This window comes from Cyclopterus lumpus, chromosome 5 (genome assembly GCF_009769545.1).
Source record: "Cyclopterus lumpus isolate fCycLum1 chromosome 5, fCycLum1.pri, whole genome shotgun sequence".
NCBI lineage: Eukaryota > Metazoa > Chordata > Actinopteri > Perciformes > Cyclopteridae > Cyclopterus > Cyclopterus lumpus.
The window spans coordinates 10,204,915-10,227,505 of record NC_046970.1 but is presented as its reverse complement, the minus strand read 5'-3'; the positions used below and the strand labels follow the sequence as shown (position 1 = coordinate 10,227,505).

The following is a 22,591-nucleotide window of genomic DNA, read 5'->3' as shown; positions in this document are numbered from 1 at the left end:
GCTGTACCCTATATCGTATCATCCTGTTGTATGACATGAACATTACCTAGCAATCATTTTATATCTGTAAACAAAAAAACCATGTTGGAGATGTGGTTACCTCTTGGAAGGAAACAATCTCTCTTTTATTAACAGGCATATTTCCAAAACGCAATTCTGACTCACTTGAAAGGACAGAATTGGACCATTCTCAGCCCAACACAATGTTGGAAGGCCACTCTCACCCCACCCCGGCCCCAGTCGGCACTGTCTATATTTATGCCCCTGATTAAATCATCTTCTAATTTTAACTTTACTTGCCATTATAGTGATATAAATACATAATCACAGCATGATTTTGCTTACGTTTAGTGTACTACTTCACCTTGCATTGCCTTAATTGATGCCTTTAGTAAAGTCAATAAATCATTACTTAACCAGGTCCTTCCAGATGGGCTCCTTCTAGTGAAACGAGGGGGCTCTGTCTCATGTGGATCTATTTTGAAGTTATTAATATGAACAAAAAGCTATAGGATCCCTGGGGAGCTCATATCTATTATTACCTATTATTATGAGACACGTGCTCTCTATTAAACCGAGCGACTGTGCGTTCTAGATCCGGCGCTAGGATCCAGAGGAATGACCTCTCTCTCTCTCCCATTTCTCTCTCTCTCCATCCTTTTTTCTCTTCCTCTCTCGCTCTCTCTCTTCCCCTCAAGACTGTTTTAAAGTATCTGCCAGATCTGGGCTCATACGCTATTTCCTGGGTGGACGGAGGAATGGAAAGCTTCCAGCGCCTGTCTACCACCAACACCAATACCGACTCTCCCCTCGCTGGGTGCCTGACGAGCGCTGCCTCCACCGCCGCAGCCGCAGGAGCGACGACGCGCCGTGTGGACCGTCGCTGCTAGTCTCCATCAAACCCGCTATAGCCTTGCTGAACATACACGCTCCTACACAACAGCCGTTATCCGCGTGTTATGCTTATATCCGGGGATATTGGGCTTTTATCGGGACGGAAAGACTCTCTACTGGACCTCTGACCATCTCTCCTCCCTCCATCGTGCCCGGTCTCGGTCTGCGCTGCGTCTCCGGCGCTGCTTTTTACGCAGCGAAGGCGTCGCTGAATCGCCCGCAAAAAGGGAGAAACTCAACAGTTGTTGCGGCTTATTGTTTGCATGTCGACGTGCACATTACTGCCATGTGGAGGCTACTGCATTCGTGTTGTTGCTGCTGGTGGATTTTCTCACTCATTCTGCTTGCCTTCGTGCTCCTCCGGGCCGAGTGTCATCCTGGTAAGTTTCACACCCCTACAAGTATAACACTGGGCTGGTTTGTTGCTCGTGTCCATGAAGGAATGTGGTCGTCACGGTGTGGTTGTCGGGACAAAACGCATCTCTAACAGGCTGATAGAATACAGTCCTCTCATTGATCCTGTAACGCTTCCCCGACACCGGCACAACGACTGGAAACAGTCGGACACACAGAAAGGCAGTTAGTGAACGGATTAGTATGCAGCGGAGTGACCTGTTAGAACCTCCTCATATCAAACTTTGTCTTTTAGGAGCGCGTTTTGCCTGCCTTCCCTCTCTCTGGTGGAACTTAGTCATCCCTCTTTGACTCTGCAGTTCCCGTTAAATAGCAATCTAACTAGGACAAAATATACAAAGGGTTGAGCCAGCTTTAACTAAGCAGTCGGCAGGGGAGGCTGGTAGTGTGGTCAAACCTCTGGGTAGATGTAACGAGTAAGATGGGATGTCTTGTCAGCCAGCGGCGCGCACGCCAACGCCGTTATCTCACCGCCTGAAAAGCAAGGCAGCAGGGCTGTGAAGCACTCTCCGGCACACACATGACAACTGCAGATGAGGCTTAAATCTGTGCTGAGGGGGAACCAGACCTCGTGCCTGTGTTTGGGGTAGTCACGTAGACCCCTCTGAAGAGTTCCACCAACCATCAGATGTGGCTCTCTATATGAGGAGCACTTTGCGTTTTGAATGGGGAGAAACAAAATGCTTTTTTCCCTCTAATTCGTCTAATCTCCAGATATTACATAAAAGAATTGAACTATTTACCACATTCATTTTGCAAAGGCAGCCGTCTGCTTCAGTTACAGCTAAACCAAAGACCCCTGGGCCCTGGACCACCGTGTGGCAGGTTCAAAGCCTCAGGGGCCAACACCTGAAGAGGAACAACACCTCTCTGATGTTTTTTTTTACTTAAAGACAGGAGGAGGAATCTGTTGTATCAAATTGGAAAATAAATCCAACAAATCAAGTTTGACCTTGACCAAAGTGTTCATGTGCACTCCATGGGAAAAAGCCAAGAAACATCTTCCACAATTTAGCAGACTGTCCAACCCTATCATGGCTGTATGCGTTAGTGATGTTTTCGTGTTCACCACCAGCTTTAAATCAAATTCATATTATGTGCATATGTGATCATATTTTACAAATGACCTCCCTCTGTGAGCATCTTTGTCGTCCGATATTAATCATTACTGTTAGACCGTATTTAAAAGAAGTTGCACGATATGGATGAAATTAAAAAATCCCAATATTTCTAAGCAAATCCCTCTTTACTGCGATCATGGAATTTGGCATGACTAATGGTGCTTTCAGAGGATTCAATTACAAGACAAAATAAGCAAAAGAGAATGATGGACGTGTGGATGTCGAGTGATAGTTTGTTTCACTCAGCCAGAGCACACTGAGAGGCTCAGAGACATAATTCAGCTTGTAAAACGAATAAACAGCACATTTAAAATGGAACCCAGCCTTCACATAAGTCCAAGTGTGTCATGTCGTGAAGTTAATAGCATTTTGATATAATACCCGGCTCTGTTCTCAGATGGGTGTGTTACAGCGGCATGAACAAACCAGGCTTTACTCATTCCACTAGACCCCCTATGGCATTGTGGACTCTCACTGGCACCCTAACCCCCAGTCTGAGAAGCCATGAGAATGTTGGTATTCTCTGAGCGTGTGTTGGAGCTGTCAGCTGGAGCTGTCTCTAGATGTGACCCGCTACTTCTCTGCTCGCCTAGATTAAGATAAGAGATGTCATTAAACACACAGAATGAGATTCGGGGAGCAAAATATAATGCTGCCCTGTTGACCAATGAACACAGTCAGTGCTTTAGAAAATCCATTCTAGTATGCTGTTAGGATTGATAGACGATGAATTGTATGAAATGGCGCTTGTTAGATATTCAGGGGTTTTGTACCCCTCTATTTTTCATCTCGCATTTCTATCTGATCACAAATCTGAGGAGAAATAACGTTAACTGAGTGGAGAAGTGAAAGAGAGAGCTGCTGTAAGAGATGGATGGTGCTGATACATGTATGGAGGAGGCTTAGGTAGACGAATAGAGCGCAGTTTGTCCCACAGGTTGAGAATTCATTTATTTGCGGTGGTTCGTGAGAACATGAGGATTGTTTTGCCAGTAGTTTTTCCCAGACACAATATAAAAAAATTAATAAAACCAAATGGATGAATAATTTTTTTTGTAAAGATATAGTGGATATTAATTCACTATCTCATTAGCAGTGTTAACTGAAAGAAAAAGTAACACATCAAACAGATACATGTAATGATTTTATCAAGAGTTTTGTTTTTTTATTTTTAAAAAATGTGGGAAAAATGTATATTCTGCCTGCTGTGAGAGGGGGGCTATCACAGCAGGCAGTCTTGCATGACAATCCTAATGTCAAAATCAGCTGCATATCACTTTGTCTTTTGAAAGGTGACAAATAAAGGAAAAATCATAAAATATAATTTGGGGTTTGGGGGGGAATTTTAATTGAATATAAGCTAAGGAAATATATCAAAAAATATGGATGAATATTCAGCTGCCTGCTTGTGATGCTTGAGTGACCTGACGGATATCTGTGAAAGTGGACTTTGTCAGCAATGGACAAATCCACGGTGGGACATAATAATAATCTCTCTCCCTCTCCGTCTCTACTTGACCTCTTCTTTCACTCCTCTCTCTCCCTTCGGCTCAACCGTGTGTTGTCATGATAACGGCTTGGAGCAAGCCCGAGGTGGCTGTTTCATGTTAACGGCTGGCAGATGATGTAGAAACAGAGATGAGTGTGCTCTCTCCTGCTGGGTATCATCATCCGCAGGCTCTCAGCGATGCTCTCCTTACCTCCGGCCCGCTCCTCTTTTCTATTAATAAGACTCTTATCCAGGAGATCGGTTTGGAAAAGCGCAACGAAAGGCAAGATCGGCTTTCCGTAAAAAGCACGTCACCCGTGGGCAAAATGCAAATGTGGATCACTTTGGTGGCTGATGTATAATCAGCTATAAAAAAAGCATTTATGGTTTACTGGCTTTGTTGTGGAGTAAAGTAAAAAAATAATAGTAATGTAATAAAGTAATAGTGGGGAGGTTCTGAAAAGATTCTCACTTTGTGTAAAGATTCTCAGTTTTGTCGTGTTGAAAGATGGTCTTTCTGGGAAAATACAGCAATACATCCAAATACATCTAAACATTCACCACGCTAATTCATTTTGCAGTTGTATTGAGTCTGTAAGCATTTATTTTTCTTCAAAATAAAAGAAACACAACGGCACCCCACTGGCAGATCTTTGCAGTGTTGTTGTTGTTGTTCCAACTGGTTTCCAATACGAATCAGCTGGCAAAACTAAAAAAAAGCTAGCAAACAATATAATCGTCCTAATGAGAAAAATTAAGATTTTGATTTTTGAAGATGACATCCAGGAATACAGGCTAAAGAAGATTGACTGTGTATGATGTGATTCCCTGCCTGATTTACGGTTGGTTCACATTTGGGCTTGTTCAGAAGTGAACAGAGGTTTAACAGTGTGTCTTTTAAACCACATCTTTCATTCACCTCATGTATGTTGCTTCTTGCTCTTGTGATCAAAGTATACTATGAATTTTTAAGGAATTTAGCTTTCATTGGTTTGTTCATGAGACCAACCTGAGTGAAATGTGGTAAAGAGTCTCATTCCCTTTCAGATTAACATACCACACGTTCTCAAAAAAACAGCTGCAAGCCGTGTGAGAGAAAAGGCAGTGGTTTATCTGACTTTATGTACGTATGCCGTTTTGCATCTTTGAAGCGTCTCTGTGTGATTTCCTCAGCGTGGAGGCTCTGACGTCCGCAGTCACGGCCTCAGCTCTAAAATGTAGTTTAGGGAGTGCATGGGTAAGTGCTTCATCCTCTGAGCTTTCCAAGTGTAGAATGCATTGTTTACTCTGGAGTCCACCTTAATAATGTCATACCTCGCTGCAGAGCAACACCGACAATGATTCAGCCAAGTGCCATTAGAAATACAGAGAGATTGTGCCCTGCTGTCGTGTCTGCACCAGTGACCCGACTGCTGCCAACACGCCCCCAGTCACCCACATAATGGCCGGTTTGCAGCCACACAAACATCTGTTCTTTTTTTTGGTCTGCAAAACACTGAACATCCCCGTGGGGCGTCCGCTAGCTGACACAGAGCATCACTTTCCCTTTTCCGTCTGCGGCGTGCGGTGTCAGCGTCGAGGCATCACGCCCCTGTCACTGCACTGCACTTCAGCCCTGTGTTAACCAAACACACAAGAGAGCCGGAGAAAGAAAAGAAAAAGGGAGAAGACCGAAGAGACAGGGACAGAAAGAGATGTCTGGCCTTCAATCTGTCGCTCTGCTGTGAAAATGAATGGGCACGTCGCTACTGGCCAGGAGGAAAAACAGAACAGTCATTGTAATCTCACAACAAGCTCCTGAGCTAGCACATCATTTTCACCCCCACAAACGCACAAACTTCCATCTATCTCTGTCTCTTTCCTCCCCTGTTCTTTTGAGTGTGCATGCGCATACACATGCACCTTCTCTGCTTCTCTTAAATCCTGGAACAAATGAAACAAGTGGGTTTGTTAACCATTCTAAGCAGGCCCCCGTGTCACAAACCTTTTCTCTGAGCCTTTTTGTCGCAGCGATACGCTGAGAAGGTTGACATTTAGGGAAGGGATTGGATATGCTTCGTGGCCCTCGGTTGCCAACATTATCATCATCATCATCTCAGTGCTCGGCGAGCTATTATCCGGCATGCGCTGTGGCCGGGAAAGCGCTTGCACGTCGACTCGCGGGTCACTTTATCAGTCAGCGAGGGGCCTGTCAACACTATCCCGGCTTTCCTTAATAGATTGATTAAAAGATAGCGTGTTGTGGTTGTGTGTGTGAATGTAAGATGCAGCAGGGGTGGGAGGGGTGGCGGCAGGCAGTTATCCATGTAGGATGCTGCTTTGGTAGCTGTCGTCGTGTCATTAGGAGGTAGCTGCCTGAGCGAGAGGGACCGGGAAGCAGATAAATGGTGGAAAAAGAAAAACATCCCTTCTATCGGGCTATTGATTTTGAGCGGGAAATTATGCTGTTTTGTTGCAAAAAGGGGGGAACTAAAGATAAATAGGTCTGATAATGATAACAATAGTAATGATGATATTAAGTGCAGAGGCGCTAATGATATCTCAGGAACACGGTGAGCGAAGCCGAGCATAGAGCATCGCCTTATTTTGTTTTTCGATCAGCGTTTCCGCTCAGCTGAGCGTACCTGTTAGCTTTTTAATCTTTTTCTCACCAGATTTTCTTTTTTTATGAATTCATAAGCAGGTGGCCCCACAGTGCAGCCAGAAAAGGGAGACGAGTGGGAGAGATGGATCTATCTGGCCTTCTCCTCATGCCGGGCCATGTTTCTCTCAGACGTAATGGGCTGCTGAAAGTAAAGGCGCACTCTTCAACCACCACCAGGCTTTCACTTCATTGTTTTAATCAAGTCCAGTGCCGGATTATTTGGAGGAGAGGAGGGGGTGTTCCCCTATAATTTTCTGGATGGTGCCTCACGAATTTGAGCTCAGTCAGGCCAGTGACAGCATCCATCCTCCCCCCTCCCCTTTCTTCGTTCATGCTGCTTTGCTAAGACTTGTTTGCTTCCGGCAGGGTTTTTGTGTTGGTTGCCATGTGTTCTGCTTCCCTCAGCCATTATCACCATCATGTCTCTGAAGCAGGCGTTTCATACTTCTGACTAATATTGTTGGAAAAAGCCTAGATCCTGCATCAAATATACTTTGAAGTAGTCTCTTTCCACCGTAGCTGCAGCCGCATTGTCTTTAAAGAGAACCAGCAGCAGATCACGCTGCACTGCTTGTGTGACAGATTCATACCCATCAATGAGTTTGACATTTCTCTCAGCTAGGCAACAAGGGCTTGCTATCAAACTCCTACTTTTTTTGGGAACCAAATGTGTTCATAGCAAGTACTTAACAATGGCATTTGAATGTCACGTGTACATTCGTAATCTGGTTATACTGATCTGATCAGAAAGTTGCTTGTTTAAATGTATAAGGTTTGCTGATTTCAGAAGTTTTAGTAAGTAAAATGACTGAACAATTGATGCGTATTACACATCCAGCAGACAAAGAGCAACATAGGCATCCATTTATCTAATTTTAACTCCGGTTTGGTCTCCACCTCCATCTGACAAGAATGCCTAGCTCTTTAGTTGCTCAACGCTCAATATTAAGGCCCTATAAAATCTGGTAAAAAACATTATTTTTAAATTTCTGTTTTCTTTGTTTTGGGATCCAAGCTGATTTTGTCATCAGAAAGAGTAACTAATCATAATAGTGAACACTGCACTATTTAAGTAAATTACATTTTTGATCAAAGTTTTTAACACATTCCATGATATCTTGCGTTTTACAGTCAATTCCTTTTTTTATGATCACATTCTGCCATTCCACGAGGGGTTTCCACATCACAGCCTGTCTGCTGCAGCTGGAGGTTGAGGGTGAAGTTTTTGACATGGAAAACCAAAACAAACAGCAGGGATGATAGCTGTGGCTTTGTCGCCGTAAAAGAAATAATTTGATCAGTTGTTCTAAAATGTGTTTGTGTTTTTCAAAGTAAGGAATGAGAAACAGTATAGATTGGGTATTATTAGCACGACTCCAGTACCTTATTGGCACTAGTATAAAATAAAATTGAACGTAACCCAGCCCCACAGGCAACAACAACAGAATAAACGATTAGTTGAATATACTTCTGGCACAAGGAGCCTGTGCACTTCTTTTGTCTCCATTTCCTCTTGGTAAACCAATAAATGCTTTAAGACAGCCTGGCAGGCTGCGGTAGCGTGCAGGCAGAAACACAACACTGAGAGGGGAAAAACAAAGAGAAGAGAGAAAGACATATAGACAGTACGAGATGCTGATGAGAGTGGAGAGGTTAACGTAGCCAAGCCCTTTTTTTCTATTTTGCTAAGCGGGATGCCAGGGGAGCTTCTGTGTCACTGTGCAGGGCCGCTGTGTCTTAAAAGGAGCTTAGACTGACAGGCTGTCGACCGGCATGGAGGCTGACGAGCCTAACCGATGGCGACACCAAACAAACACTGGGAGGTGAGATGAGATGAGATGAGAAAACAAATGGACTCGACAAAAGCCAAAGAGAGAGAGAGTCTGCACTCCACCTCTTTCTCCAACATCTAAACTTGTGACATGGCCAGTAATTTCGGAAGCCGTAAGATGCAGTTTGATGAAATATTCCTGACAGAGAGGTGGCAGACCAGGTGGTGGTTCTTTTGGCCATGGGCCCTCCCCCGCCACCTTGGCACACGTCAGGACTTTCAGACACTTTGTGTTCTTTTGTCAGGCTTGATAGGTGGCCATTTACTCTGCAGCTGTGACAGCTCGCGGGTACACCAGTGAAAGGTGTAGATGGGTGTTCCTGCCATTTCCCACAACGTGTTCTCATTTTGAATTTTGAAATGCACTTGACTCGACTTCCATCAGTCATCCCTGCTGACAGAGGAAAGAAAGCAGCTGCTTTCTCCGCGAGAAATGTGAAAGAAATGTTACCATTACACTATGATATTCGTGTGTCAGTTAGACAACGGTCCTCATGTTTTACTGAACAGTTCAGTAAGCCCTTTCACTCACCTCTTCCTCTTCTTCTGGGCCCATTACCTCTGTGCCCTTATTCTGCTACTTTTATTTCTATTTTACCTTCCACTGTTCATGTCTCCATTCTTCCTACATAGTTTTACTATTTTTATCCTTTTGCTCTAACTTTTTTGAAAATGCCTTTTGTTCTGTTATTTCATCTTGTCATCCCTTTTGCTCCTCTTCATCTCTTTTTCATTATTTCCCCCCTTTTTTGGCCCGTCTTCTTTCCCCTTCTCCCCACATTCTCTTTTTTATTTGTTCGTTCTCTTTTTAGTACATCCACTCATTCTATACTTCCAACACTTTATTTTTATTGTTCTACCCTTTTCATTCCCTCCATACCTTCTGCCCTCCTTTCTTTTTGTTGCTCATTCTCTTTTATCCTTTAATTTCCTTGTGTTTATAGTAATGTTGCTCTTTTTTCTACTTAATCCAGAGTTTGTGCTGCATTGGCTTTTATTCTGCCCTTGTTTTCTTTCCGTCTCCCCTGTCCTTTGCCTTCTTTCCTATTCATTTCGTAGCATTTGGTTGTGTTGCCGGTCCCCTGGGTTTGTCTCATCTCTGTTCGCATTAACATGCTTCTGTAACCACGGATTATTATTCTGAACACAGCCCAAACTAATGGCCATAAAGTTAAATCCCATTTTTCACCAGAATGGAAAGTTATACACGCACGCACGCACGCACGCACGCACGCACGCACGCACGCACGCACGCACGCACGCACGCACGCACGCACGCACGCACGCACGCACGCACACACTTACTTATTTTACAGTTGTCAAGTGCTCACAAAGTATAATTTGCTGTAAAAGTCATTAATGAATAAAGCTATGAAAATTAGGTTTCTGGAAGAATCTCAAAGTCAGTATCAAGATGCAAAGGGTTGAACACATTTTACACCTTTTAAAACCTCCTCCCTGGCTGTTAATGAGGAAATACATATTATATTATCATTTTATGAAGATAATGGCTTAGACACAGAGACTGCGAGGAAAGCATCTTATTATCTTATTAATATTCCATCAGCGATGAGGGTCTTTTACTCAGCAGGTTAATTGCTGTACCTCAAGTAACCACATATTCACAAAAGTGTGAAACAAATACCGGAGAACATAACAGTTAAACATTATGAGGAGTAATGGGTCACATTTTAAACACAATGCATTGTGAAGGATGTGGGTGTTCATCAGGCAGGAAGGTCAAATGAAATGATGCTAATGAGTTACATCATTGGAGGTAAAGGATCTTGATCTTTAGTCAGGACTGGGGAGTAAAAGCTGTGGTTATGTTGGCAGCATGGATCTAGTGATGGAAAAGTCAATCAGTCCACCACCTGGGTCTAGGCTCAAATCATTTTTGAAAATATCAGATTAATTTTGAGGAAATTTGGTGCAAACATTTGTGATTCCGAGATAATAAACCCCACTGACTTTGCTGGACCCCAGACTTTGGTTCTTTTGCCAGCAGGTAGATTACATTTAAATGAAATAAAATGTATTTGTATTTGCTAATCTACTTTTTAGTGAGCTCCATCACCAAGTATATGTTTGGAATATATATTCCTTTTTATGTACAGCATGTCGAACCTTTTGTATCATAAACACATTGAAACGTTTCAGAAGAAACACAATAACTGAAGACATCAGGACACCGTTCCTCCTGTCACACAGGGAGGGAGATGGAGAAACAGCATTAGGACAGACGTGGAGACCTGACAAACTCTCTGTGATCATGAAGCCTCATGTAACGCTGTATATTTCTGTGGTTTATCACTAAGTGTACTACACTGCAGACTGAGGTCTGAAAACAGACAGTGACAGCTGACTCATGACTCACGGGTCCAACGTGGGTTGAATGCATTAGCAGACCCATGTTATATAGGCTGTGATTTCACTGCATTAAATGGATAAAAAGGATACTGAAATATCTACATTATGATACCGATTCAAAATCTGAATTCATACTTTGTAAGGGGATGGTAGCAAGATAACAATGCGACATTTAAAAAAAAAAAAATGTTTGTTTGAATGAAACATTCAACATTCTAACAATGTAACTAGATATAATCATTGAAGTAAGGCAGTGATGTTATTGTTGTGGTTTAGACATACATAGAGTTATGTCCAGTCTTTTTGTGACCACAGACACACACAATATTTTAACTCAACATTAGGACGCCAGCTACCATGTTTGTAATAGTACTGCGCTTTAAGTTCAGTGTGAACCCAACATTAGTTTTTGTTTGAGGGAAATTATTGAGAAAACCTGTGTTAATTTAACCTATTTGTTTATGATTTTTTTTTTTTTTAAGGGTATGTAGAATCCGGCCCATTTGTCCAAAGAATGTGTTTTTGCTGACATGCTGACGTGGCCCTCAGTGTGCTCTCTCTGGATTATCACGAGGCACTCATTCATAATAATATTAATAATGATAATAATAACTTTATTAATAAAGAGTTTACAAAGTGCTTTGACCGAAGAAACAACAAAAGCAAGGCCATAAAACAAAGCTCAACAGTGAGCCCTGATAAAATATTACAAAAGATGAAACAATAAAACCAATTGATACAATAAAATAAACTAATAAATAAATAAACTAATGTAGTAAAATTAATCACATAAAGCCAGACTGTAAAAATGGGTTTAAAAAAAGTGATTTAAAAGAGATTTCTGATTCTGTAAGCCTTATCTCCTCAGGCAGGTCGTTCCAAAGTCGAGGGGTCGTGATTGCAAAAGCACGGTCACCTTTAGCTTGAGCTTGGACTTTGGAACAGCCAGAGGGGCCCCGTCTGAAGATCTAAGTCTGCGAGCCTGCTCATAAGGGGTCAACATTTCTGCTATATATATCTTGGGGCCAGACCCCCACGTGCTTTAAAAGTGATCAGTAAAATCTAAAACAAGCAGGGATCCGGTGAAGAAAAGCCAGGACCAGGGTGATGTGACGTCATCTATTAAAATAAGTGAGAAGCCGAGCTGCTGCGTTCTGAAGTAGTTGGAGGTGAGGGAGTGCCTTCTGGTTGACGCCAGAGAGGAGGGGGTCACAGTAGCTTGAAAAAGATAAAAGCATAAGTGACTTTTTCTAGGTTTGATTTTGGAGATGCTTCTTATTTGAAGGAAGCAGGACTGGACAACTTTTGGAGCTTACTTTTGAATCAAATAGTACTCCTAAGTTTCTGGCACTGTACTTTATGTTAACAGACAGGGGACCAAGGGCACTTTCAGTGTGACTGAGGGTTTGGGGGACTAAATAAGGATTTCTGATTTTGAGTTGCCATCCAATAAGACTTGTTTTACCACTCAATCAGACCAGTGTTGGAAATGTTCATCCATCAACCCCTGCCCCATTTCCGACACAGACCCCTCTGCTGAGAGCTCTCCTGCCTCCCACTTAGGGTTGCAAAATTCCGGGAATATTCAAAGTTGGAAACTTTCCACGGGAATTGACGAGAATAAACGGGAATATACGGGAATTAACGGGAATTAACAGGAATAAACTGGGAATTTTGGGGTAATTTAACTGTATGTACCTTGTCATAAGCAGACATGCATGCAAACATTTATAATACAACTTTTAAAAATGAAATTCTTGACTTTTTTGACATTTTGTGAGTAGAACTTTATTTTCGAACAACAAAAACATGAACGTTGAATAAAAAAGGTGTATTCCCTATGATCACCACCCCCCAACCCAAATTGATTTTGGGGTGTTTTTCCCTGAATCCTTTCAGGTCTAAATGCTTTCTTCCTGGACCTCACGTCCTCCTCACTGCTGTAAAAAGTTAGTCAACTGTATACAAATAAACTTGGTATTAAAATGAACATGGCTTCAGTTTACCAAGTAATCAATATGCTAGGTAATGACAAACAGTGTTGGGAAAGTTCACTTTTTACATAGTTCATAGTTCACAGCTCCAAAAAATGAACTAGTTCAGTTATTTTTTTCAATATGTTGCGAGCTATAATTGAAATCTCTATCTGTCTGCAATACTGCTCTTGGCCTCTATGCAACTTGGCGCTCTCACACTTGCCAGGCATAGGGCTGAAACGTTCAGACGCAACACTGATGACAAAGACATTCAAAAACAACAGAACGTTTTATGTTTACGTTTATGTTTCTGGCAGACAATGTTCCCAACCAGCTGCATTCAGTGTCCAGCTGAGCTAGGCGTGCATAGTCTTGTTCTCAACTACATTTAAGTTCCCTGTTATATGCTTTTGCAAAAAAACTTAGGCACATTTTTTTTTCAAAATTCCCAAAATTCCCGTGGAAACTTTCCGGAAATTTACCGGAAACTTTCTGCCCCTTTGCAACCCTACTCCCACTCATTGAATACATTTGTTGCACCCCTCCTCCTCCTCCAACACCAATGTCACATAAGCAGCTCCAAAATAAAAGTCAGTGCCTGCACTCTCTCATTGCTGCCCATGATTGATCAAATATTTACAAAGGAAGCACAAACCTTCTCTTCAGCTCAGTTTTTCTTGTGTTGTGCACAGCTTCATCGAGACAGTCAACTGTGAGAGTCAATGCAGCGTCAGCCCAATGACAAAGTAGTACACGTATACTTGTGGAAAAGGGGAACTGTTTCTAGGTATAGAAAGAGATTTAGAAAGTTTCTTCAACTTGTATTCTACGATATTAATTGCATTAATATAATTTTTAGGAAAGCTGGCATGCAAACATTTAAAAAAATCACAACTAACGCTACAATTAAATACATCAAGAAAGATCAAATACAAAATAAAACTGTTAAGAGTAAATGGATCAAAAGACTTTTATTGGATTTGTATGATTGAGCTTTGTTAGCAGTTGTCTCCTACGGTTGTCTCCTACCAAGCAGTGTGAAACACATCGTAGATGTGTGTCTGTGTTGGACATGGGCTGGTTTCAAGCCTGGATTTCCACTCAATTCCCCCTGTGTAGGCAGTGGAAATAAAGGCAGTGAATAAAGAAGAGAGAGAACAAAATCCCTACATGCCAAGAAGTGTTGTGTCACAGACTGAGCGCAGAACAGTGCAGAGCCCTCCTCATTAAATTCTTGCAGTGCCGTTGGTTTTTCCACTTTAATGCTTCGGAGACACTGGCTTCCTCCTCGGAGAGAGAGATGGGCACTTGGGGGCCACCAAGACAAGAGCATAGCCCAATTTGTCTTAGTTCCAGGGGGAGGTGCTTTAAATAGCAATGCTCTGTCTCTTCTTTTTAATCTCTAGTGACCTCACCCTCTATTTTACATATCTGTTGTGCTGTAAGATTATCTGGTCTTTAGTGCTTGGTCCTCTTCCAGCTGTCTTACTTTATGTATAGTGTTTGTCTCTCAATTTCCAAGACCATTCTCCCCATGTGAGAGAATGCTGGTGGAGGAGTAGTTTACTTTCCTCTTTAAATGACATCAAGCCCTTGTGTGTCATGGATTAACATGGGAACATTTGACAACAGGTGACTCACTGGTGAAAACAGAACTGACTGTCAGATTATTTTTTATCCAGTTGGGAATAACAATGCATATACCGAATCACACGGCAATCAATTCAATAGTTGTCAAGACATTTTGCTATGAACTAAACATGTCAACTATACAGTGGTGGTGATGTGAAGTCATATAGTTTTCAACTCTTTAGGACACATCATTTGGGAACCACGAATGCCCATACAAACCTTTGAGCAATTCCATCCAAAAGATGTTGAGCTATCTCTCACAATAATTAAAAGCTTCATGCGACTGGTAGCACAAGATCAAAAGAGATTGTGACAAAGGAGAAAGGATGCACCTGCAGAGAGGTAAAGTCAGGCATGAATCCTGTCAGTTACATGGACATTCCATGGTTGCGCTAATGAACGGGTTTTAAGTTCTAATAGCAACTTTGACTTTTCCTATAACGCAGTCACACTCCAGTTATCAAGGACTTCTCACTCCCTGTAATCACTTCCACCTGTCCTTCCACCAGCTACATATGGACCGAAACAGTAGACCCTGACGGGTAACCCAGCAATTTGCGGATTCAAATATTGAGTTACGGTTATGACACTTGACCAACAATATTACTTTCAGCATATAATGTGTTTTACTGTAACAAAACATTTTGACAAATTGTCAGTGACTGTTGCCACTGGACAATCAGCTAATATGATTTATTATACTGTTAAATCAAATTAACTGGTTTGTGCAAGACAATTAAACCTTCAATCTAACTGATTTGATTTTTGCTGCTAAATCATCTAATTCAACAGTCTAGGGATGTCAGTGAAATACCAGTGAAATTCCATATTTGCTTCCCAATTTGACAAAACAACAATAAAGCACATACTTTAACATACACTCCTTTTATTACGTGAAATGTATTATTAACTTCATCTGCATCAAGTTTCTTGCCCTGAACTAAATTTCACAAGATTACATTTGAACACATCATGATTATTTTCTTATTTAACTTCGCCCAATACAAATGTTTACTGGATAGAATTGAACGCATCATAATGTAACTCAATGTTTACTATGTATGTTATCTTTGTTATTTAGCCGAGCAGGACTTTGCTGCTCACCAGTTGCTAACAGCTAACGTTAACTAGCTCTCTGGATGTGATGTTCACAATGTAGCATTGTCTCAAGCTTTGATACCCGTAACTTATGGTACCAGCGATGCTGTAGAAAAACTATCATGTCACGTTTTCAGAATTTTTGCATCAGTCCATTCAGTATCTTGTAAGATGCAGTTTCAGAGGGTTCGGTTGGATATGATTATAAACTGAACATTTTAGGTTTGTCTAGTCAGACTATATTTTAAGACTTAAACTTTATACTTAATCTTTGACATGGTTAAATAATGGATTGATTGATTAAACAAATCAATATGTAATGTGTGAGGAGAATATATTTGGTGGATGAAGAATGGAGAGGTCTCAGCAGGAGTAAAGCTTGTCTAAAGCTTGTAAGTCCATGGCGGTGCATGGTGTTGTTCATAAAAGATATCCTTCTTTTTAACTTCCCCTCTCCATTTTCGCCTCCCCTCTGTTTGCTGAAACTGGAGTAAGGACAGAGAGGGAGAGGAGGCTTTCACTGCTGGATTGGGTGAAGCCTTCCCCCATTCCTCACTGCTAGACACGCACCCGTGTTCCACCTGAATCGCCTTTGGATTTACGCCGCAAACTGCAGCCATCTTTCTTCTGTTAATCACCTCGGGCTGGGCGCTCTGGCTTTCCACGTCCCCAGGCCGATGGATGACCCGCAGGGGAAATCGAATGGAAATCAGCCAAGCCTGACGCTCTTGAAGTACTTTCTAGGTACACACTGAGAGAGAAGACTTCAGAAAACTGCTTTTGCTGCTAATAAATAATAATAATTTGTTCCAAATATTTGTTTATTTTTGGAGTCTGTTGGTCAACATTCTATAAAAATATTATTTGGGCTCTTCAACTGATGAAGTTGTATGCAGTATTTCAGTTCTTTTTTCATTCAGATCTGCAATTAATTAATCAGTCTGTAAAGACATGCAATGTCTACAATCATGTTACTGAGTTTGGCCAACAGCTCAAAGACCAATAGTAAAGGGATTCATCATTTAAGAGACAATTATTACATCTACTATATGCAAAATATTTAAATCATTAATGAACTGATTAGTTGATTGATTGATTAAGCCTTAATTTCATTTTTCATTTTTCTATCAAACAGTACACTCGTGGCAATGACGCCTCACTATTTGTTTAAGCACAAAGAATCCGATGTGGAGTTAGAAAGGTGTGACTTGCTACACTTCTGCCTGCTCTTAATCTCTGCTGCAGGCTAGAGGCTTTTTTGTGTGTGTAAGTGTACGTGGTGAGTCACTGTTATAGGACTGCAATGTTAAATTGCACTTTGGTCTTTGAAAACAAGACGTTGACTGAGGGTCCCTCCAGAACTGACATTTTAGTTTAGTAGTGTATATTGAGAATGTTGGAAAAGTAATATGCATGTGATTAATTTACTACAAACCAACTGACAGACACTGAAACTAGGGCATTCAGGAGAAAGGGTCCCATGGGGTCTGGGGCCCTGAAGCAGTTTCTCGCTTTGCCTGCCTTGGTTGCACCAATCAGTTTGCCAGTATTTGAAGACAAAACAAAAAAACAATCATGTTATCTGGATATGTGTGTTGATGTGCATGTGAAGGCCTGCAATGATGTCAGCAGCATCATTACAGGCTGCCAAGTGCTAATGAACAGTGTCTTGGACGAGGAATGATCTGTTGGAGCCATTTGGATTTGCCTCCACAACAGGCCATTACCATTCATATTTGCTTTTTATTTTTAAATGCTTTCTAGATACTTTTTGGACTAAGAGACAGAGAGAGAGAGAGTGGTCCTAGAATGTGGATTTGCTGTGATCCTAAAAAAACATGTGGAAATTAACTGCTGGTTGTACAGTCAAATGGTTAAAAATAAAGTTAAGGTTAACCAGTGACATTTTACTTTTCACAACAGTAGACAATGCCTGTGCTAGCTGAAGTTCTTACCTTGCTGGAGTAATATAGTTGTAAACATAAAATACCCTTACATCAGGTGTGGTGCAGCACAGCGTGCACTTTGGACACGGGGGGACTGTGTTCTTGCCAACCAGTTAACATGGGTTCTTTTTAACCATAACCGGGACCTTTCCATAACCTTAAAGTAGTCTTCGATGCCTGAACCAAACCTGAACCATAGCTGGTCAGAGCACCATTCATATGTGCCACCAAAAAACTATGTCATCAGTCAACATACAACAGGGCTCAAGATGGTGTTTTGCGACTTAATGTTCACCATCTTGAGCACCTCATTTTTAAAACAAAATGTAGTGCTCTATAGTAGAAAGAGTTAGTCTTGACCCATGATACTAGGGTTGCCCTCTGATACCAGGTTCTAAACAGGAACCAATAAGACAGTAGTAAATACTAGGACTATCGATAAGGTCTGGAGTTCGCTGTTCAGCTATTGAGTGAGATCTCCACTCAAAAAAAGCAGCGTTGAAAACCTCCTCTCTGTCTCTGTGTCTTTGCACGAGGGGCGGTGTTGTGCTTTACTCTGACACACACACAGCGACTCTGTCTCAGTACAGTGTGAGACACACATCATTGCAGAGAGAAGGAAAAAATTAAGTCAGGCTACATTTTACTCCAGTTGAGGGAGGAAACAGCAGCGGTTTGTGAGCTGTTTGTCGAGCAGTCGTCCGTCTACGTCCACTGCAGGTAAAGTGATGTCATGTGGAGTTTGATCAGAAGAACAGACTAATCAATGAAAGTATTGGCAGACTTGTGGTATTAAGCCACTTGTTAAAGGGAGGGATTTAGTCATTAACCCACAACAGAAGCATCACTGATATACATATGCTTCGTGTTTCCTGGATAAGACACACTGCTGACCAAAAACAGAAAGCTGTCAAATAGCAGATGCTGGTTTGTCTGTGATAATCCAGCTGGATACAGTTTTACCATCTAAATGTACATGGTATACCTGGAGTATTTTTCACAGATTTAGCTGTAAGAAAATCCTGATAAGGATGTCTCTGTCCGGGTTTGAGTCTTCCTCCTTTGCTCATCTGGTGTGTGTTTCAGTCGTGCACTGGCCATTTTCCCAAACCCATCTCATTAGCAAATGATTATGTGAATGCAGGGCCATGGCAGGAGGCCGGCCCACCAGGCAGGAGGCATTGCGAAAGAGGCCGGACCATAAAGGAGGCATAAAGGAGGCAGGGTCATTGGGAAGAAGGCCACATCCAGGCCAGGGGCTGGATGCAGGAATCAGGGGAAGGAGTCAGGACCCAGGAGCCATGACCAGCTTCAGACACAGCCAGGTCCAATGGACCCTATGAGGCGAGAAAGCACAGAGACTCCGGGGAAGAAGTAGAGTTAGTAATGTGCAATGAAGAGACGTAAATTCGTCCATACAGAGAGAGAGAAGAGGAGAGAGGAGCTCAGTGTATCCTAAAACGTACCCCAGCAGCCTATGAGCCTATAGCAGCATATCTAGGGGCTGGACCATGGCAAACCTTATTCAGCCCTAACTATAAGCACTATTAAAGAGGAAAGTCTTAAGCCTACTCTTAAATGTGGTGACTGTGTCTGCCGCCCGAACTGAAGGTGGAAGCTGGTTCCATAAAAGAGGAGCTTGATAACTGAATAAATGCTCTGGCTCCCATCCTACTTTTTAGGACTCTAGGCACCATGAGTAGCCCACATTTAGTGAGCGCAGCTCTCTAGTGGGGCAATATGGTACTACAAGCTCCTTATGATGTGATGGTGTATCACCAATCAAGTTTGTGTAGGTGAGGAGAAGAATTTTAAATGTGATTCTTAATTTGACAGGAAGCCAGTAATACAGGAGTAATGTGATCTCTTTTCTTAGTTTTTGTGAGTACACGAGCTGCAGCATTCGGGATCAACTGGAGGGACTTAAGAGGCTTATTAGAGCAGCCTGATAATAAGGAATTGCAGTAATCTAGTATAGAAGTAACAAACGTGTGAACCAGTTGTTCTGCATCGCTTTGAGAAAAGATGTGCCTGATGAAAAAATGCAGTCCTTGAGATTTGCTTCACGTGGGAGTTAAAGGACAAGTCCCGATCAAAGATAACGCAGAAATTCTTTACAGTGGTGTTAGATGCCACGGCAATGTCATCTACATGCCAATTTAAATGGTAACCTAATCAAAGCCTGTAATCCAATCCACTGTAATTTACACTGTAATTTATTTTAGTGGGTGTCTTCGCGACACATCTGAAGCACCTCAGGAGCAAGCAGATGGATGGGGGGATGGTGGGATTTATGGATAGCTGTATGATGGATAAATGGATGGGGGTGACTGTGGGTCAGTGGTTAGCATGTCCGTCTTTCAATCAGGGGGTTGCCGGTTCAATCCCCGCCCTAGTCGATGTGTCCTTGAGCAAGACACTTAACCCTGAATTGTTCCCTGTAGCTGTTCTACAGTGTATGAATGTAACATAATTGTAAGTCGCTTTAGATAAAAGCGTCAGCTTAATGTAATGGGATGATGGCGGATGGATGGATGGATGGATGGATGGATGGAGAAGGAGTGCCGGGCTATCCGGTGGGCGGTCGACTCCCTGCATTACTACCTCCTGGGACGCTCATTCACCCTCTGGTCAGACCACGCCCCGCTCCAATGGCTCCACCGCATGAAAGATACTAATGCCCGGATTACTCGGTGGTATCTGGCGTTGCAGCCTTTCAATTTCAAGGTAATCCATAGGCTGGGGACGACTTCCTCTCCCGCTTGCAGGGGGTGTAGGTTAGGCCAGATGTCAGTCGGGCGGTGGAGGTATGTGGTGGCTGGGGTGTGGTTAGGCTCAGCTGCGGAGGGGTGTGGGGGAGTGGTTCAGGGAACAGGTGGTGGGAATAGGCCTAATTGGCCTCAGCTGATCAAGCTTTGAGTGGCTCTGCTATATGAGTTGGAGAGGGATGGATGACAGGGAAGAAGAGCAGAGGGACAGTCTGCATGAAATAAAGAAATAAAGACCGTTAACTAATACACAAGCGTGTGCTCGCCCTTTGGTGCTGGGGGGGGGGGGAGAAACCCGTAGGTGACAGCAGGAACCTGTTACACACCCTTCTTTAGGGGGTCACGAGATCACTCAGGGGCTTAAGATTATATGTACAAGTTTCCTCTAAGGAAAGACCTTTTTGTAAGATATGTGGTGTGTACTGCTTCTCGCTGTATAGATGGCATTGATTTGAAAGGGAAATTTAAAAAGCTGTTGTATTAGATGTATTCAGGGTAGGAAATTTACATTTTTTTTGAGGGGCAATTTTTGCCTCCACTGACTGAAATCCAGGGGCATTTATACAAAAATTGAGGGTACTTTTTTTTTCTTTTTTTTTTTACAGTATATGAGCAATTGTCATCAAATGACTATAACAAGACTATTTAGCAGTAGTCTAAGTGTTTTCTTAGATTTTTTTAAACAAAAAATATTATTACAACTATTAACAATTATAACGTTTTTATATATTACAACATATATAACAATTTATTTGTCTACCTACCTAGTACAGGAAATACTGATAGTACAGGACAAACAAAACAAAGAAAAAAGATTCATTAAATTCAATTTACAACCGATTTTTCAGAAAATTACAACACATATTAATTATATGTACAGTGTAGACAAATAATAAATATGTACATATACATATGAGTGGCTTATTTGTCAAATAGCACCAGTTCATCATCATTATTATCATCATCTGTGTCACTGTCAGCCATTGGAGAAGTTGCTGGTCTGACCTGCTGCCTTTCCCATAGGGTTTTATGTGGGGCCGCCTGGCTTTCTTCTCACAGCAGATTCTACACATGCTGCAGCAGCTGCATCTTCTTCTTCTGGTCCCTCCAGTGAGATCATCATTAGGTGTTCCATTGTGTTGAGATTAAACAAACAAAAATAAAAATAGTATGTTACATGTGATAAGGGACTTAATCTAAACATTTAAAACTTGAAACCCCCAGTCAACTTCAGTCTCAACTAATTCTAACTAACCCAAATAGAGGATTGGTTGTGAACCACAAGATGGCAGTAACTTATGAGGATGGGGGGAAATGATTCACTGACTGCACTCTGGCTAACGTTAGCTAGCTAGCATGCAAGCCTTTGACGCTAACACATCAGAGCTAGCTAACGTTAGCTAGAGTGCAGTCAGTGAATCATTTCTTAGCTAGCTAAAGCGAACTATATAAGTTCAAAATAATTACTACTAGTTATCACTCACCGCAGGTGATGGCCACGTATTTCTTGACGTTGTCGCTCCCCTTGATGAAGTCCGCAGAAGAATTCAACCTGTGCTGGATTGACGACGAATTTGGCAACTCTATCCTCAAGTTCGACATGCCTTGCAAAAAATGTGTCTTTTTTTTCCTCGTTTTCCTCCACCCCAAGCCGATCTATATTCCATTTTCGGGTGTGTGGATTTTTTCTTTTGTACCTGAGATGTTGACGCTGACTGTGTTTGCTGATCCTCATTTCTTCTCACAGGAGATCAAGAAGCGCTCCATTCGGTTCATCACGCACACGCAACATCAAGGCAAAATCAAGGCAAAATCAAGGCAACAACATGATATGGCAACTGGACCGGGTCAGGGCTACGATGTTTTTGACAAGTTCATTAAATTATCATAATTATTAGAGAAAATTATCCAGGCATTTTTTGCCCCTCTCCTAGTGATATCAGGGGCAAAATGATATTTCTTAGGGGCAGTTTTGACCTTTATGTATTTGAATACGATGCATCAGTCAGAAATAAGGCTGCATTGATTTGAACCAAGTTTTTTGCGAAATTAATCAAAAATGTAATCTTATTAGAGATGGCCACATGCTCAGTCAGTGTATCTCTAGAAACATTTGATTATGATGGCACTATTGGTAAACACACCCTTGCAATACACTGGAATGCACCTTTCATATCTACATACACCTCTTATCAATATTTTTAATTCCTCCACTAACATCACTTGCTTTTAAGTTTTGCCCTTCCCTCACCCATAGCTGTGTATCTTCTAGCGCTGTATAATTTGCTCTGCCTTCATGCCTGCGGCCATGTTTTGGGCTCTGGCCAGTGAAAAAAAGCTTCTCCGGCGGTGTCACTCCAAAGACCACTGCTGTGACATGATGCTGACAGGAGCTGGGCAAGCCAACC

General features: G+C 42.0%; 1 protein-coding gene across 1 annotated transcript in view; it reads left to right on the top strand.

Annotated features, from left to right (window-relative positions):
• Positions 1–1,180: 1,180 nt before the first annotated feature.
• Positions 1,181–22,591, top strand: part of LOC117730452 (receptor-type tyrosine-protein phosphatase gamma-like) — a 409,107-nt gene continuing 387,696 nt past the window's right edge. The window contains 1 exon segment of the mRNA XM_034532172.1: positions 1,181–1,274. Within this exon segment, the coding sequence (XP_034388063.1) occupies positions 1,181–1,274 (94 nt within the window).